Consider the following 17,525-nt stretch of genomic DNA (forward strand, 5'->3'; position numbering starts at 1 on the left):
ACCATTTACTCCCAAGAAAAATGGATGTTGAGATACCATTAAAAACTCAATTGCATCAGCAACAGAGCTGCTAAGAGTTTAGCCAGGTAGTTTCACATTTATTGTGTGACAATGAAACTCAATGTTTTATTAAAAGTTTGTTTTCAAATTTTAAACCTTTAAACTCTTGTAATTCAAATAAAGCTTTAATCTAACTCCATTTAATATATTAGCCGCCACCATCAGTAAAAACACCTAAATCATTAAGTGAATTTTTTGCTAATTTAAGCATATGACATGGATCAAGGAAAACGTGTATCAGTTGGTTGTTATATGAAAAAAATACTGGCTATATTGTCAATGTCTTTGCCAAACTGACATCCAAAGAGGACGACTGAATTTAAATTGGTACTTATACTATCAAGTATAATTATTATCTTTTTATAAAAAGTTTGTATGTCAAGCCACATTTAATATGTTTTCAAGAAAGAATGTTATATCACTAGCTTTAACTTTATTTGATCTTACATAACCAATGGGTGTTTTCAAATGTCCTTGCAAAAGGTTATACTGTTTTTGATTGCCATAGCATCAATGATAAGGGAACAATATTTAAAGTTAACATCTGTTTTCCATTTATCACCAAGATAGGAAAAAATATCATGGAATTAATCTGGATCACAAAGATCAAATTCAAAATCAGATTGGACAGCACAGATGATATCCAAGATGATATGAAATGGCGACAGGAAGACAAAAATATTGGTTGAAAAAAGTTATATGCACATGGAGAATAAAAATGAAAAGTTAAAGCAAATTATTTTACTTCGTCATTGTATCTGTGACCTTTTGGTTTAACATTTTGATTGAAAAATTGATTTTTAATGATTTCATAGGATAGTCTAAAAAAATTTTCGCCTAAACATTTGCAGCATCAGTAGTCAAATAATTTTTAGATTTTAAAAGAAAGACCATGACTTTTAAAGAAATAATTTTCTATTTATTTCTTCATAACTTTTGCTGTAAAGCTTTGACTTTTTTTTAATTGTTCTTTTCTTGGTGATATAGATCTTAAAGAGAGCGTTAGAAATTGATTAATTTGGTCAGTACTATAAGTAGTGCTTTCTGGCTAGTAACTATACGTTAAATTATTTTCTATGCTGGCATTATTTATAGCAGGATAGACATCATTTTTTTTTTTAATGACAAATGATCAAATGTTGACAGTGAATTTACTAGTGTTTGTATTGTTGGGAGTTTCCTTTTTACCTCTTGTGTATTTATAGAATATACAAAAACAGTTGGCACAGCATTCAATTTGACGAATGCTATTTAAAATGGCAAAAATACCATTTTAAATGGCCTTATTATAATAATCAACATTTGCAATATTTTTATCTGGGATACAGTAGTCTTATTCTAAAAAATGGTCGCTACAGATACAAGTATATTGAGATGTGATAAAAATCACGTTTTAAAGCAATAATCCATCTTTTACACAATTCTGAATTCTTAATGAGAAATTTAAGGAAGGAACATCCGTACGCAGCACATAAACTGTTTCTGTCCGATATAATAATGGCCGATTAAAAAAGTAAACAAAAAAAATGGGTAGGTACAATCGGCAGAGTAGGGCAGATTGGCTGTTCAACGTAGTTAAGGAGAGTTCCGGAGAGAAATATCGCGTTTAGGCCCTTTCATTTTCAAAAAAAGCCGTTTTATTTTGTGTGCGTTCTGATTGGTTTATTTTTTTAAAAAATCTCGAAGCTCATTGTATTTTTTTGTTTACAAATATTCGATGATTTAATTATCTACGAGTTTTAGCATAATAATATGGGGCAGAAGTTATATAAAAGCTAAAGCGTTTCTTTTTGGTATTCAAACGACTATAAAGAGATTATGAAATTAAATTACTATGAGTGAAAACTAATGTGAAAACTTTGATTTTAACATTTTTACTGTTTACGGAAAGATAAAATATGAGCTTTTTAGCCATTTATTGAATATTTTAATGCTGTAAACGAGGAGACTTTTTACTTTGGGATAAAAGTGACATTTTTGAAATGTAAATACTTTACATATTTATTTCAACTGCTTTTATGACGCATACCCGATGCGTTTTATGTATTTTAGTGGTAGTTTTGTTTTGTTTGAGACTTTGGATGAAAAAAGATTTATAAAAAAATGATAAACTATATAAGAAAAGCTTAAATTCTACTTAAAAAAAAAATTATAACAGCACTAGTCGAGAATAAGCGAAAAACACAAAAAATTGATGTTTAAATACGTAAACTTTTGCTTTTAAGAAATGCAAATCGTTCAGATCTCTCCTTAACTACGCTGAGTGAGCAGATCATTCACACAAACGGCTGAGCGGATTATAAAATTCAGCTGAATTCTTAAAAGTTGTCTGCCAAATAATTTGGCATATCGTATGCACACAAAGCACTCCAAATCGAAAGTTAATCCTAGAAGAAATGATTAGTTTAGATACTTAAGTTTTGTGCACAAATGTTTTTTATGTAAGGTTATAAACGCTTTATCCATAAAAATGGCAATCTGCTGTATCTTGTATGTGATTTGCCAAATAATTTAGCATATTACGTTTTAGAATTAGGTTATTTGGATTTCCGTTTGATCACGTTTGATTGAAGATCGATGGTAAAATGAATCTATCGATAGTTTTAGACAATAACATTGTCAGTTATCATATTGACAGCAAATATGACAGTTCACAATACAAAAATTTTAGTATTTATAACCTGTTTTGCCGTTTGTACTATATGAATGATCTACTAAGCAAATCTGCTCTGCCGATTGTACCTACCCAAAAAAATTGGCTTCAATAAAAAAAACCCGGAGTCATCTAGTAATTATACGTCATTGGATTGCCGTAAACAAAATCTCTGCCGTCCGGCACAAATAGAAAACAAAAAAGCGAATAAAAACAAAGTTTCACTATTTGAAAATGTTGCAATTTTTAACAATCTATCTCATCATAGAGTATTATATTTATTTTTATTATCATTATTTACTAGTTATATAAAAATAAAAAATATATAAAATTTAAACTATAAAAAAATCTTAAAAAGAGTTTTAAAATTTGTTTATGAATCTCCTTTTTATTAGAACAACAACAATAACAATATATTTACCAGTAAATATTATACAAAGGTGATAAAAAACATAATACCGAGTGGAAGGTTCACTCTCATATAGCTTAGCTAAAACGAGGAGATTGACCTTGTATACTATACAAGCTCATAAAGGAAAAGGACTACAAAACAAGTTAAATATTGAAAAAAAAGAAAAAGAATAAATGAAAACAAAACAAAAATCAGAATAGAATATACTTGTATGTATATGTCATTATAACGCTACTGGAAAACTATTGTCTCTAATTAAGTAAATTTAAGAATAATAATTTAAGTTTGTTATTTAAACTTTTTTTTATTTAGTTCTTAAAACTAAGGAGTATTTAAATTTTTATGTAGGAAATCTCAGTCATTAGTTACAGATTTCTTAAAGGAATAACTACCAAAAGCTTGAACGCACAATCCGCCTCTTTGAGATAGTCTAGTAGATAAGGTATGGGCATTTATTGATGGAGTAAACCTCATCATTTAATTATTTTAATATTTTCGCATATTTTTCATTTCCAGAAACCTGTAAAAAATATTTTAAATAGCAAGTTTTGTAGATTATTTGGTTTTATAAGATTTTTGGCATGAGCCAAAGTAACTTTTAATCAAAATGCTAAGTAATTTAAAATTATTAACTAAAAAGTAAAACACTTTTTTCATTTTTATTAAGAAATCAGTAAAAATTAAAATTTAAAGTAAGTTTTAGTAGTTATTTCGATACTTTTATAATTTGTAATAGGTAAGGATAATAATTTTATTGAATAATATTTATGCAGATGATACATTAACATAAACTGTATAATAATTAGTACTACTAATACAATACTAGCTGTATATTAGAATTGAATGACATGAGTATTGCACGAGAAAAGTATCTAATAACAGATATTGTATATTTTGACTTTCAATAGTCATTTGATTTTACCCTTAATTTTCAGCCCAATTTTGTTTAATATAGGAGGTAAGATCAATATTTTTTACAAAAGAATATCATCAGTTAAAGTTTAAAAGTTCACTATTCAATTCAGACTATTCAATTCCATTCAAATCATTGGTGAGGTTCCTCTAGGTAGTGTGTTTGTTTCAACATTATTATATAATAATGATTTTTTTACTACAGTTAACAATCTTGATTGTTCTAAACAGCTTAATGCTGTTAAAATCAAATTAAACATTTTATTTACTCATCTCAGAAACAGGCAACAATAAGTTGCTAGTTAGAAGTATTTTGCACATAGGATTGATCCTGCTTTAATGTGTAAATCCAATCCAATTTTTATCTTAATTATGGAAAACATTACATGCATACCAGAGCATTAAACATTTTATGTGCATACCAGAGAATGTGTGTTTTTAAAATCATCTTTTGATTGTTGTATCTTAAAAAATGTTTCCATAAAAGATAGATTTATGCAAATAAATCTAGCTTTTATGAAAGCATCTTTTTTGGTCCAATTTTTTAATGATTTTTATTGATTTTTTAATAGTTGCATTTAATGGTTTAAACTTTATTTTTTTAAATATTTATCAACATAGATATTTTTTAAATAATAGATCAGTTTATCTCTAATTTTGCATTACACATTAATTTTTTAATTCACATTTTTAAAATCATATTGATATTAAAATTTATGTTGTACTTATTGCATCAAGTCTATAGTGAAGAAATGCTGTGCAATTTTTCTTATTTATTCTCTTCAAAAATCTTTTTTCTTACTACCTGCTTAATTTCATTAAAAAAAAAAGGTTGCCCAGAAAAATATTCCCTTTTTGCCTAGACATAATCTGTTATGTTTGGTAACTATTCTTTGGTAACTAGCTCAAAGTACATATTGTCGACTTAAACAAATTTTAAATTTGATCATAGCTTCTTTAGCAAATAAATTTACCAGAGGTTTGGCACTTAAAATGTAATAACTTTTTGTAGAAATGTTCTATTTTCACGATTTTGAAATGCTGTGTTGAGACTCTTTCCAGTGATGTGTAGTGCTCAATGTTTGATCAATTTGAAAATTTCATGTTGTGGACCTATTGGTAAGGTCCTTTGCTCATTTTATATAAGAAGAATATTGAATATTGCTCATCAGTTTGGTTGCCATATTTTGTCATCTTGGATTAAAAGGGACTGAGCAATCCAATCTATTACAGCTGACTTTAGTTTTCTAATATAATATTATTGATAAATTATTTTTATATACGGCAATATTATTAAACAAACAATTTAAAAGACTTTAAAGACATAACTAAGGCAGGTATTATTTTTTGCATGCAAATTGTTAAATATCTATTATAAAGCATTAAAGTAAAAATATGTTTTTTGAAAATTCACACATTTATAAAAATAAGATTGCTGACAATAAATAATAAAAACTGAAATGATGTAGCAAAAAAAATCAGATAAAAGTATGGTTTAATTGTATTTTTGTATATATTTTTTGCACCTGTCCCTTTATAATTAAAATTTTAAAACATTTTTATTTGTATATATGTATATATACATGTAAAAAAATTTTTAAGTTTTATTAATTTTAATAAAAATCAAATTTTATTTTAAATAAATGATAGTTATTGTAAGAAAATTTGATTTGTTAGGTAGAAGTTATTAAAATAAGAATTTAAATATTAGTTCAGGATTCGTTAAGTTATTTCAATTTATTATCTTTATTTGAAATATTTTTACTTTAAAGAACAACTCATTATTTTAAATTTGTTATCAATCTTATGTATATGTGAGAATGAGATTTGCAAATAATTGGATAGTTAAATTTAGAAAAAATAAAATGACAGACTTGTTTGATCAGTATGATTTGGAAAAGAAAGCTAATAGATCAAGCTCTACAGAAACAGCTTTACAACCAGTATGTTTTTTCAAAGTGTTTTAATATTATTTATTTATTGCATTAATTTTAATTGTATGTATAGAATATGTGTATATATATATATATACACACACACACACACACACACACACACACACACACACACACACACAGATATATATATATATATATATATATATATATATATATATATATATATATATATATATATATATATATATATATATATACATACAGTATTGTGAAAAAGCTAAGAACCACTAAATAAAAAAAATATGAAATTGGAAAAATAATAAAACGATCACATAGTTTGGTGCTAACAATCATCAAAAGATTCAAAGAGATGAAATCTTTTGTTGATCGCCATCGTTTTGGAAGACCGCATTTGACAACACCCAATGATGATCGTCTTTTAATCAGGTTGACAAAGAAAAATCGAACCATGCTGTCACATGAATTGAGAAAGGAATGGAAGCTTTTAAATGGACATCAAGCATCAACTTCACTTGTGAGTAGGAAACTAATAGCTAACAATATGTTATGGAAAAAAGATGTTCTAAAATTTCGACTTACCAAACAACATAAAAAAAAGCGAAAAGAATTTTGCCAAAGCGTCAAAGAATGGTCTAAAATAAAATGGAGGACAGTAATCTTCAGTGATGAGGCGAATATCGAGGTTGATAATCAAAAAAACCGAATTATGATTCGCAGGCAGCCTTCAGAAAAATATAATCCTGATTGTATTGTTCAAAGAACAGAACAAGGTAGCCGGTTGGTTGGAATATGGTGCTTCTCAGGGATGCGAAGTTCCATCGATTTTTTGGGACTCCGGGACTCCGTGCTCAAAAAGCATGGACTCCTTGGACTCCGACTCCAGACTCCAAAATTTTTTTTTTTTTATTTCTCAAGTTAAATAAGGATTTTTATTATCTGGACTTTTTATGTATAAATGCCAGAAAAGTGATAGGGTACCAATAATATTTTTATTATGAATAATATATATATATATATATATATAATATATATATATATATATATATATATATATATATATATTTTAATATATTTTGCCCTAAGTAGTCTATTCGGTCTTTATCGCAGAGCACCGTGGAAAAACAATTAACAGGAATTTACTCCTCTTTCCTAACCGATGTCGCAAAACTTGCCCAAAGGTAGGTTTGAACCACAGATCTCTTACTTTTTAGGAAAAATAAAGGATCTGTAGGTTTATGCAGCCGAGCGCAACCACTTCTTAAATCCAGTCGATTTGCCCTACTGCTTAAATCTTAAGTCAATTTGCCCCGCTTTTGCTGGATCACAATTAATAAGAATAATACAACTCCAAAGATAACTTTTATTTATTTTGTATTGTTGCATGCACAGAATTCTCAATTTCTCAGTTTATTTGAAAACATATGATCATAAAATTATAAAAGATTTAAATGTTTATTTACATTAATTACACTCTAAATTATAAAGTTACAAGAACAAAATATTACAATATCTACGTTGTCAAAAAGTATTCAAATAAAAAACTTGTTTGTTCGTGAAAAAAGCATATCGTCAATTAACTCAGATGTAAATCGAATACGATGATCTGGTGTCATGTGCTTTAAAACTGAAAACAGCCGCTCAACACTGACTTGGAATATTACTGAGGTTTTACGGCAAGCATCCCGTAAAACCTCAGGGAACTGTTAAATCGCTTTTAATGGGTTAAGTTTTAAAAATTCGTCTTAGTTGGAGGAGGTATCTTTAAACATTGATCGAATTTCCGGAATTGTTTTTAGAGCTTGTCGAAACTTTTCGATTACGTCTAGTTGAACCTGCATTTGTTCTTTTGAACAATTCTTTTCAATCTTCTGTTTACACAGCATAAATAAATTTGGTTGTCGCTTTGCGACTGGTGAAGCATCCTCTTCGTTTTCTGAACTAGAGTCGGCAACATGAACTGAAAAAGAGTTGCGCGCTACTACTTTTAATTTTGTCGAGTTCATCATTCTTATTTTTTATTAGCCAGTTGAATCAGTTTTTAATTAATTTTCCAAAGTCCATCAGCTACAGCTATCTATAGAAATATTTATAAGTTTTTGAATATGTATTTTTTAAAGTTAAATTTTCAAAACTATATATATAATTGTAATTTGATTTAAAAAAACAACCATATCTTCAGTCGCTGCTAGCATACAGCCATGCCTAATATCCACGTAAACTGCTGCAAGAAACAACGAATTTTCGCGTAGTGCGTTTTTTCTATTATTCATTCCTATTTGGAAATCTTTGGCTAAGTCACTGTCTTTCCCGTCTAGTTCACACTTTATTGAATTCCAATCAAAAAGGAATTCGCCTGCGGTAATATTTTCACGCTGAAGACAGATAGTTAGATCGCATGCCATATGCAATACGTCTCTCAATTCTTCCCATATCCCCCAATAATATGGTTGCACATTAAATTCTTTAGGAGCTTCTTTTTGCATATTCAGGTTTTGAATTACTGGTCGAATTAAGAAGAACAGAAGAATTCATTAAATATATGTATTACGTTATCAACTAGTTAAGTAAAGCGTATTATTTAAGAAATATTTACATAAACTTAATTTTACAAGTTATTAAATAATATGAATGTCATTAACATTGAACTAATTGGATTTATACTATACCGGTTGGAAAACTGGTTTATACACTTTAATTAAAACTTAGAAGATATATAAATTATAAATTACCTGAATTAGCTTTTCGATCATATTGAACTGGCTAGACCAACGGGTAGGCTGATCTAGTATTGGAACGAGATATGAAGTTTGGTCCTGGAGAAGTCAATCCACTTCGAATTTCTTGCAGTTTTGACAACATCTCTTGCATGGCTTAGGAATTTTTTTATTGTGGGCATCTTCAATGCATCATTCACGGCTAGCTGTAAAGTGTGGACAGCACATCTTTGAAGATGTATAATGTTCATATTACCGGCAACTCCACTTGCCAAGACTGCTGCCGCATTGTCTGCTTTATTTTGACCATCTTTGTCAAACTCATCAGTTTCAACTGAAAGATCGCCTTCGTCATTTTCCAATTTCCCAATGGCGCTGATGCCGAAGTCACACACCAACTTTATATTCACCTAAATATTTTAATTATAATTTCAATAGTTAACTGAAAATTTAGTGAATATACGGTTTCATCAAAAAAGTTTATTTTTTAAATGTTTTTATTTAAAATATTAATTTTAATATCAATTTAATTTACAGTTTTCTTCATTAAAAAAAAATATAGATGAATTTCAAAATATGTGTTACTCACTGCTGCGTTGTCAACACTGAGGCCTAAAATATTAATTTTGTTGATTCCATACTTATCTAAACACTTCTCAATAACTTTTTTAGTGTATTCTGCCATTTGTTTTCCCTTCGTATTGATAGTGCCAAGATTGATGAAAACAATTTCATCATTGTTTGAGTATTGCACATTTTGAGTATTGCACATTTATACCGAGATAGTGGCGCATATGCCAAGATGAAGAATCGACTTTTAAATAAATTAGCCTTTCCGATAATTTGTTTTTGATTTGTTGCGATGCTTTTTGGCAAGATCACTAATTTGAATTCTCATATTATCTCTTTTCATTTTAAATCCAAAATGACATGCAACTTTTCCACAAAGCTTTTGAATAAGTTCCTGATCAAACACCTTTTTTTTGAAATTAATTAATAAATATTAACGAAAAAGTAATTTGAACCTGGAATGAAAGACCTTCAATCAAAACCAGCTGGTTTTAGACTTCTAAAAACTCATATTTTGCTTTATGCAAATTAATTTGCTGCAATACAAAACACTTTAATATGGATTGCTGTGAAGTGTTGCCTTTGATGGCTGTATATTTTTGCCTTTGATGGCTGTATTCTTATTCTTTTCTTCTAATTGTTTTTCAAAATTTTCTTTTTCTAACGTAATGACGAGCTCCGCGTATTTTCTAGATAAATGTCGTATAAGGTTGCTAATGCGAGCTTTTGCGGCACATGTAATTTCTTTACCGCATAACTCATTACTTTTACTTTTATTTGTTTTTTATTTGTACATTTATTTGTACGATGAAAATGTCTGTAGATTGTATCTGATGCATAGTTTAAGTCAGATCTGATGAAAATGTCTGTAGATCGTATCTGATGCATAGTTCAAGTCAGATCAGGTTATCCTGCTACTGGTAACATGTAACCCAGTACAATCTGCTTCATGTCCTGCTGCCTTGTAGGATACGCTTTTTAAGGCAAAGGCTAGAAGATGCCAACTCCGATTTAAAACACCCCCTGCCTTGGGGCTCTTGGTTGAGTAAAGGCTAGAAATGGTGTCTCGATAAAAATACTCATCTTGGGCAGATGTTAAATGCACACAGCTACTGTCTTGTAGAAGGCCTCCTAGGCAAAGACTCAATGGGTAAACAGGTTCTATCTGTTGACCAGCCTTGCACCCCTTCTTCATCTATTAGGCTGGCACAGATGTATTTCTAATACATTGTTTCCAGTTTAGGATGTTGAATGCTGGATCTTCTTGACTCAATGCATGGGTTTTGCTTGTGTCTCTGTTTTTATGACTAGGCAACTCATTCTATTATCTCCTAATGAGGGTACAGCTCTAAAACTCAGTTTTATGGTTCTGAGGCCGGCTGGTAGTCAGGTTTCCCGAACTCTGTGGTAGCTCTCAGAGAGGCTGATTTCATCAACAGCTAAAAAATATCAAAGTATTAACAGTGCCATGTTGCGCATGGATGGTGTCCCTGTTTGTACTTTTGGTGTGCATTGCGGAGGCCACATTTGGAGCCCTTTACTACGGCTTAGGGTGTATTAGTAGTAGTGAGGCAATTGCTTGGGCTATTAAACGGTGTTCTGAGTACTATCTATGCTTTGAGTCAAGTTCTTCAATCTAATTTAAAAATGAATAAAGTACCAAAAACTATAAAACACTAAAAACCATCATCATCACCAAGTTCTCTAAACCTATCATTCACTAATATTCGTGGTCTTCGAAGTAACTTTTCTTCTGTTGAGTCTTATCTCTTGCAAAGTTTACCAGACCTACTTGCTCTTTGTGGGACTAATTTGAGTTTGGCTGTCTCATCTTGTGATCTTAGTGTTGATGGTTATCTTCCTCTAATTTGTAAAGACTCCAATAGTCACATGCTTGGCCTGGGCATTTACATTCGTAAGAATTCACCCATTTGCCATGAAACTAGGTTTGAATCCACAGACTATTCTTTCATGTGCTTTCGTTTAGCACCACTTCACTCTATTGCCTTTCTCTTTGTTCTATATCGCTCTCCTTCATCTCAAGACTGCACTCTTTTTGAAGTTATTTCTGATCATATTGACCAAGCCCTCTCTTTATCCATCAGCTAATATAGTTGTTGTTGGTGACTTTAATGCTCACTACTCTGAATGGCTTGGCTCTAGTGTCAGTGACTCTGCAGGCATTAAAGCCCACAGCTTTTGCCTTTCTCAATCCCTTACTCAAAAAGTCAACTTTCCAACTCGCTTTCCTGACAACTCTAATCATCTAACTTCTCTACTCGACTTATGTCTTGTTTCTGATCCTAGTCAGTGCTCAGTTTCTCCACATTCACCCTTAGGTTCTTCTGATCACAATTTGATCTCTCTAAAACTAATATCTCATTCTTCTTCATCACCTGAATCCCCCTATTATCGAACTTCTTACCACTACAGTAAAGCTGACTGGGATTCTTTCCGTGATTTTCTTTGTGATGGCCCTTGGGTAGAAATCTTTCGTCTTCCTGTCGACAAATGTGCTTCTTACATAACTTCGTGGATTCAGGCCGGAATGGAATTTTTTATTCCCTCTCGACGATTCCAGGTCAAGCCTCACTCTCCTCCATGGTTTTCCTCACACTGTGCTGCTGCGATTGCCAATCGAAACCGTTACTTCCATATTTATCAGCAAAACAATTCTCCAGAAAACAGACCTCTGTTTATTACTGCTAGAAACAATTGTAAAAAGGTTTTGTCTAACGCCAAAACCCGCTATTCTCAGGTCATGAAATCTCGTATCTCCTCTCAAAAATTAGGCTCTCGTGACTTCTAGAGAATCTTTAATAATATCAATAATAAGGGCAAATCTATAATTCCACCTCTCTTGTATGGTTCAGACTTTGTCACCTCACCTAAAGACAGAGCTGAATTGTTTGCTAAAAACTTTTCATCAATATCATCTCTTGATTCCACTAGTTGCGTTCTACCTGATATTGCCAACAAACAGGTTGATCCATTGCTTGACATTCATATCACTCCAGCATCTGTATCTAAAGTGATTTTCTGCCTAGACTCTTCTACAGCTTGTGGCCCGGACAACATACCTGTTATTGTCTTGCAGAAGTGTTCTCCGGAGCTGTCGTCTATACTCTCAAAACTATTCAACAAGTGCTTATCAGAGTCTTGTTTTCCAGCCTGCTGGAAAGCGGCATCTGTTATCCCTATCTTCAAAAATTCTGGAGAGCGATCTGATTCATCTAACTACCGTCCCATAAGTCTTCTTCCTATCTTAAGCAAGGTTTTTGAATCTTTAATTAAAAAACACTTAATTTCTCATTTTGAATTTAATAACTTACTTTCTGACCATCAATATGGATTTGGATCTTCTCGTTCTACAGCTGATTTGCTAACAGTAATAACTGACAGGTTTTATCGTGTATTAGATGAAGGTGGAGAGGTTAAGGCCATCGCTCTTGACATTTCAAAAGCTTTTGATAAAGTTTGGCATGCTGGTCTTCTCCATAAGTTTTCTTCTTATGGTGTATCTGGCATCATCTTTAAGATCATTGAATCCTTCCTTTCCAATCGTAACATAAAGGTTGTCCTCAATGGACAACACTCTTCTTCTTATTCTGTAACTTCAGGGGTTCTTCAAGGTTCTATCCTTGGCCCTATACTCTTTTTAATTTATTTTAACGATCTTCCAGATATTCTCACATCTAAGGTGGCATTGTTTGCTGATGATACTACCATTTATTCTTGTCGTGATAAGAAACCAACACCCTCTGATTGCTTGGAGGGGGCATTTGAGCTTGAAAAGGATCTCACTTCTGCTACACCATGGGGCTCACAGTGGCTGGTGAACTTTAATTCAGATAAAACTCAAATTTTTTAGCTAATCGTTATCGCAATAATTTAGATCTTCCTATATTTATGAACAGTGATGTACTCGATGTGTCACCTACTCTTCATCTTCTAGGATTAACTTTTACTTCCAATCTTTCTTGGAAACCATATATCAAATCAGTTGCAAAATTAGCATCTGCTAAGGTTGCATCTCTTTATCGAGCTTGTCACTTTCTTACTTTGGATTCTATTCTCTATCTCTATAAATCTCAAATCCGGCCTTGTATGAAATACTGTTGCCATATTTAGGGGGGAACTTCTAATGATGCTCTTTCTCTTTTAGACAAAGTGCAAAAATGCATTGTAAACATAGTTGGACCTGCTCTTGCAGCCAACCTCCAACCATTTTCACTTCGTCGTAATGTTGCTTCTCTTTCTCTTTTCTACAAATACTATAATGAGCACTGCTCTAAAGAGCTAGCGTCTCTTGTGCCATCTACTAAAATTCATTTTCGTGTTACTCGTCATTCAAGTCTCATCCTTTTTCTGTGACTGTTCCTAAGTGCTCCAAAAACGCTTAATCGTCTAGTTTTTTTCCTCTAACATCAGCTCTTTGGAATTCGCTTCCTTCATCTTGCTTTCCTGATTCATATAACTTGCATTCTTTGCAAGTCGTCCGTCAATCGTTATCTTGCTCTGCAATTTTCATCTTTTCTCTTTCAGTAACTTCTAACTTTATTTAGTGGCTGCTTGCAGCCTTGTTGGAAGCAAAGATGTTTAAAAAAAAAAAAAAAAAAAAAGTTAGCGGCAATTACTAGTCAAGATTGTTGCTCACAAGTAAGCAGCAAATATTATTATAAATAAAAATATTGTTATTGCAAGTTATTGTGAACATGCAAAGTATTTACTCTCTGTTATATATGCTTCACCCAATTAATTATCTATGTAACAACCCTCGAAAACATCGTTAGGAAAGTTGTTAACATGACTAGTTACGAATTGATTACGTTAGTAGTTTTTCCGTCAAAGGAATTGTTGCGCAAAATAATTTTTATTTATTTGTTGAGGTTTTTTTATAAAATTTTTTTTGGCTTCTGTCTTATTTAGATGGTAGGTTTTTTACCATTAGTCTAGATTGTTAGTTTGACTCAATAGCGCAAACTTACAGACATTTGAATTTATTTATTTTATTGCGTATAATTAATTTGTGAGTTAAATTTGATAGCTTTTCGTATCTAAACCATATCACTTTCATTGCAATTTTCAGTAAGTTTTATTAAAATAAAAAATTTCTTTTTTTTAAGAGAGTAGACAGAAAGCCAATGTATATAATTATATTATCTCATAACATTTTGGCTTTAAATTAAAAGAAACAATTTTTTTCTTAATTAAAGTAGTTACAAGTTTTATTTATTTATAACTATAGTTTCAGACTACTTAACAGTTTTAAACAGTGCTTAAACAAAGCACAAATTCTATCAACAATTATTTTTAAAGAACTTTACTTTGGTAAAATATTCCTTCACTGCTCATAAATTAGTTCATCATTTCTAATCGATGTTCTTTCTATGATAAATCTAAAAAGTTAATAATAACGGAATCACTCATGCAAAAAAATAAACTTCTAAACTAAAATATCATTTATTCTTAAATTTGGTACATATTGAAAAAGTTTGAGCAACTAAATTCTCAAACATATTATTACCTACAGGTCTAGTCAGGGGGCGATTTTTTGAGTAAAACGAGGAGGGTGAGTCCTTCAAATGTGACGAATGTCTTATAAAAAATATTGAACTGTAAGTCAAATGTCCCTCTCTTTTTAGAAGAGGGGGCAACAACCCCATTTCCATACAACCCGTGAAATCGCCCCTGGGTCTAGACAATTGATGACGGGGAAATACTTTAATAAACAGTTCATCATAAGTACTTTCTTAATGGGATAAAAAAAAAATATTTTTTTAAAACTATAAATAATTAAACAAAAATCGTTACATATAAAATAAACATTAAAAGTTTTATTAAAAGTTTTATATTTAAGAAATATAAAACTTATGATGAAATATGATGAAAAGTTTAAACTTAAAACACTTTATTTTCTTTAACTAATTTTAACAAAAAAAAATTATTAAACAAACTGTTTCTTTAACAAAAAACCTATTAGATCACAATTGCGGTTAAATGCTTTTACTATATATTTTCTGAATAAACGTCACATAAACAATATCAAAGACAATTTAAATATTCTAAACGATGAAAGTTTTGGTTTAACGTAAAGCTACTGAACGGGTAGGCAAATGGCCATTTCTCACGTAAAATGGGAGCTGCGTAATGCTTTTTAACAAGGCGCGACATTCAAACCGATACTCAATCTTGCCAAATAAATAAAATCCGTACAAAAGGAGGTTAGCTTCCCGGTCAAATACTCTTTTTTAGTGATTTGGGACAAGATCGTCAGGTCTTTTTTAAGCATATTAATTAAAAAAAAAAGTCCTGGAGTCCTAAAATTTTTATGGACTCTTAAGACTCCGGACTCCGGCTAAAATAGGGACTCCATGGACTCCGACTCCGGACTCCAACTCCGGACTTCGCATCCCTGGTGCTTCTTGACATATTATGGTCTCTAACATGGCCACCAAATAGCGCAGATCTCAATTGCATTGAAACTCTTTGGAGTTGGCTTGATAAAGAGATTGCCAAGAAAGCACCAAGGAGCCTTGAGGAGTTGCGCAATATTTTACCAACAATACTTGGAAATGTTCCCAAACATATTTTAGAGAATTTAATAGACTCAATGCCAAATCGTATAAATGAGTGCTTTAAAAATTCATGATAGAATTATGCGGTATTAAGTAAAAATTACAGTTTTTTGTTCTGTGGTTCTTAACTTTTTCACAATTTTTTTTTAAATAAAAATTACCTATAAAACTTTAAATACATTTTTTTTATTTGTTTAAAAGTTTTGTCATTATTTTTATTTTTTTATTTTATTTGTCTATTTTCTAAAAATTTTATTATTATTTTTTTACCAGATAAATATATTCGATAAAATAAAAATTTAAAAATAAAAATAAATTATGATTTGTTTTTTGGTGGTTCTTAAATTTTTCACAATATTGTATATACATAGAGAGTATTTGGAACAATTTATAGTTGTGGAAATACCGGTATTGAAAAAGTTGAATACCATTATTTCGAAATTCAAAATAATTTCACCATTCGAAATAGTTTTACCATTTAAAAGTTTAAAAAGCTTAAAATTATAACTGATCTTATAAATTGAAACAAAATTTATCGTACAAAATTAAATGTGGTCATATGATAAATTTTTATGTAAAGTAATAGTTAAATTAAAATATATAAAATTCGAAATGGCAAGTAAAATAATTTCTTTTTAATAAGAGTATGAATTATACATTTTATTATTGTGTATTGAACTTTTAGAAAATTTGTATTTTACACTGATATGAGTATTCAAGATTTCAAGGAGCATTCCAAAGCAAATGATAAAAATTCACTGTGGTTTCATTTTGTAAGAGAAAAAGCAGGACAGTGTGCTAAATGCAAATTGTGTAAGAGAATAATAAAAACAGTTCTACAAGCTTGTCAAGGGAACAAGGAAGCTCTACAAGCGGTCTTCATACCCATATAAAAACAATTCATGAACTCAATTTATTGAAAAGAGATGTAGGTAGCACTAGTAAATGACCGGGGCTAGTAATTGATATTTGACCAGGGCTGGGTTTGATAAAGCATAGCCAGGGCCATGTTTGTGACTGGGCTGCATAAATATTTATACCTCCTAAAGTAAAATTTTTTAATTTAAAATTCATGTTATATTTTGTATATATATGCATAGATAAACATGATCAACACGATCATAATAATCATCATTAGCATCATCATCATCATCATCATCATCATCATCATCATCATCATCATCATCATCATCATCATCATCATCATCATCATCATCATCATCATCATCACAATCATTTTCTCTTTTGGCAAATACTATACTATTAAAATACTAAAGTTTATATAAATATGAAAGGATATTGTATGCCAGCATCTAAATAAATAGCAAACATATATGTTTATATCCATAATATTTATGCATAAAGCTCATCTCAGAAGCATTTATTCCTTCTGGATTAAAATTTTGGAAGCTTTTATTCCTACTCTTTATGTCAAACCTCATTCTACTCCATATTTTTTTCACCATCTTGAGCAGTTGCTTTATTAATCATTTATTTCATTTTTACAAGAACTCTTAAGAACAAATGTCCTTTTATTATTCCAAGAAGGCAATGTAAAAAGGTCCCGTTTGATGTTAAGCTCTGTTATTCTCTTGTAAATCTGTTAAATCTTGTATCTTATATCAGATGTTAGGTTCTAGAGACTTTTGGTTAGTCTTTAACAATGTCATTAACTAAAGTAAGTCTAACATTTAATCTTATTAATTA

At 30.5% G+C, this 17,525-nt stretch overlaps 1 protein-coding gene across 6 annotated transcripts in view; it reads left to right on the forward strand.

Annotated features, from left to right (window-relative positions):
• Window positions 1–2,899: 2,899 nt before the first annotated feature.
• Window positions 2,900–17,525, forward strand: part of LOC100200303 (vacuolar protein sorting-associated protein 18 homolog) — a 108,388-nt gene continuing 93,762 nt past the window's right edge. The window contains exons 1-3 of one of the 6 annotated variants that reach the window (XM_065793044.1): window positions 2,900–2,982; window positions 3,474–3,567; window positions 5,883–5,980. In XM_065793044.1, coding sequence (XP_065649116.1) covers window positions 5,903–5,980 — 78 coding nt within the window. In that variant the 5' untranslated portion in view covers window positions 2,900–2,982; window positions 3,474–3,567; window positions 5,883–5,902. Of the gene's footprint in view, window positions 2,983–3,106; window positions 3,385–3,473; window positions 3,568–5,882; window positions 5,981–17,525 lie in introns of those variants that run through there. The other 5 variants (XM_065793042.1, XM_065793046.1, XM_065793043.1 and 2 more) reach the window with 5 other exon arrangements.

This window comes from Hydra vulgaris, chromosome 03 (genome assembly GCF_038396675.1).
Source record: "Hydra vulgaris chromosome 03, alternate assembly HydraT2T_AEP".
NCBI lineage: Eukaryota > Metazoa > Cnidaria > Hydrozoa > Anthoathecata > Hydridae > Hydra > Hydra vulgaris.